At 36.7% G+C, this 1,568-nt stretch overlaps 1 protein-coding gene across 1 annotated transcript; it reads left to right on the plus strand.

The window, feature by feature from the left end:
- The first annotated feature begins 291 nt into the window (after positions 1-291).
- Positions 292-1,326, plus strand: LOC144594005 (trace amine-associated receptor 1-like). Its single transcript, XM_078400157.1, has one exon. It carries the CDS (start codon positions 292-294, stop codon positions 1,324-1,326), a length of 1,035 nt encoding a protein of 344 aa, XP_078256283.1.
- The last annotated feature ends 242 nt before the right edge of the window (positions 1,327-1,568 follow it).

A 1,568-nucleotide genomic window follows, 5' to 3' on the forward strand; every position in this document is an offset into this window, starting at 1 on the left:
TTCAAACTGAAAAATCAGCTTGAAGAAGGGTCCTGACCCAAAGCATCCTCTGTCCATGCCCTCCACAGATGCTGCCAGACCCATTGAGTTTCTCCAAAGCACTTAGTGCTTTGTGTAAATTTAGCCTTTTTGAGTAAATTGTGGGATTGAACAAAGTCTAAGCTTTTTGTTTTGTCTACCTTCCAGTTCATGTTGATGAAATGAAGAGCAGAAGCAGTGAAGTCCCACACTTCCACAGAGATTCAGGATTAGATTGAATGATCAAGTTTGACAAGCCTTTAAAGGAAGGAAATGGACACAAGCATCTTTGAGGGAACGGAAACTGTTGATTACTGTTATGGATTTGTAAATGGATCCTGTCCTAAAGCAGACCGATCAAGCAGCCTGCGGGTTCTGTTGTACATATTTATGACGCTAATAATTCTATTTACCATCATTGGTAACCTGTTACTTATCATTTCAGTTTTCCATTTCAAGCACCTTCAAACACCCACCAATTATCTCATTCTTTCCTTGGCTACTACTGACTTTCTATTGGGATGTTTGGTTATGCCTTACAGCATGGTGAGGTCAGTGGAAACGTGTTGGTATTTAGGAATGCCATTCTGTAAGATTCACACCAGCTTTGATATTATGCTCAGCACAGCTTCAATATTACATCTTTGTTTCATTTCTGTTGACCGTTACTATGCAGTATGTGATCCATTGAGGTACAAGTTAAGAATAACATTTTTCTCAGTGCAGATAATGATCTTCATTAGCTGGGGTGTTTCTGCTGTCTTTGCTTTTGCCTTGATCTATTTAAAACTAAATCTGAAAGGAATTGAAGCATTTTACTACATTGATATTGCTTGCGATGGGCGTTGCACACTTGTATTCAGTGAAATATCAGGGGTGATTGCATCAATAATTTCTTTCTACACCCCAGCAGTTGCCATGCTCTGCATTTATTGTAAGCTTTATTTTGTGGCGATGAAACAAGTGAAAAGTATAAACAGAATAACTATTCAAATTCAAGACATCAGAGTAAATAGAAGCCGTTTTTGCGGAAAGTATGATCAAAAAGCTGCCAAAACTCTAGGAATTGTGGTGGGAACATTCCTGATCTGTTGGTCTCCATTTTTTGTTTGCAACACAATGGATGCATTTATCAATCATTCTATTCCACCTGTTTTGCTTGATGCCCTTGTTTGGTTTGGCTACTTGAATTCTACATTTAATCCTGTTATCTATGGCTTCTTTTTTTCCTGGTTTAGAAAAGCTATAACAATTATTTACACATGCAAAATATTTCAGCCTGCGTCCTCCAGAATAAACCTATACTGAAAGTAAAATATAAAATAAGCGAAAAAAATTGCAAATGTAAATAATAACCAATTAGCTTATTTCTTTTATTAATTAACATTAGTAACATTTTTATAAATTTGCAAATGTCATGACTATAAATGTACTGATCAGAGGAGAGAATCTTACTTCTAGGTTACTGGTTGGATTCATCCACAGAACAAACATCCAGAGGCCTTCCCAATTCTTCATTCCACAAAAGCCTGAAAATTCCAGCCCAAGTT

This window comes from Rhinoraja longicauda, chromosome 5 (genome assembly GCF_053455715.1).
Source record: "Rhinoraja longicauda isolate Sanriku21f chromosome 5, sRhiLon1.1, whole genome shotgun sequence".
Taxonomy (NCBI): domain Eukaryota; kingdom Metazoa; phylum Chordata; class Chondrichthyes; order Rajiformes; family Arhynchobatidae; genus Rhinoraja; species Rhinoraja longicauda.

What these genes read in the sequence shown, in the direction of transcription:
- LOC144594005 (XM_078400157.1), top strand. Translation starts at nt 292, where the DNA reads ATGGACACAAGCATCTTTGAGGGAACGGAAACTGTTGATTACTGTTAT.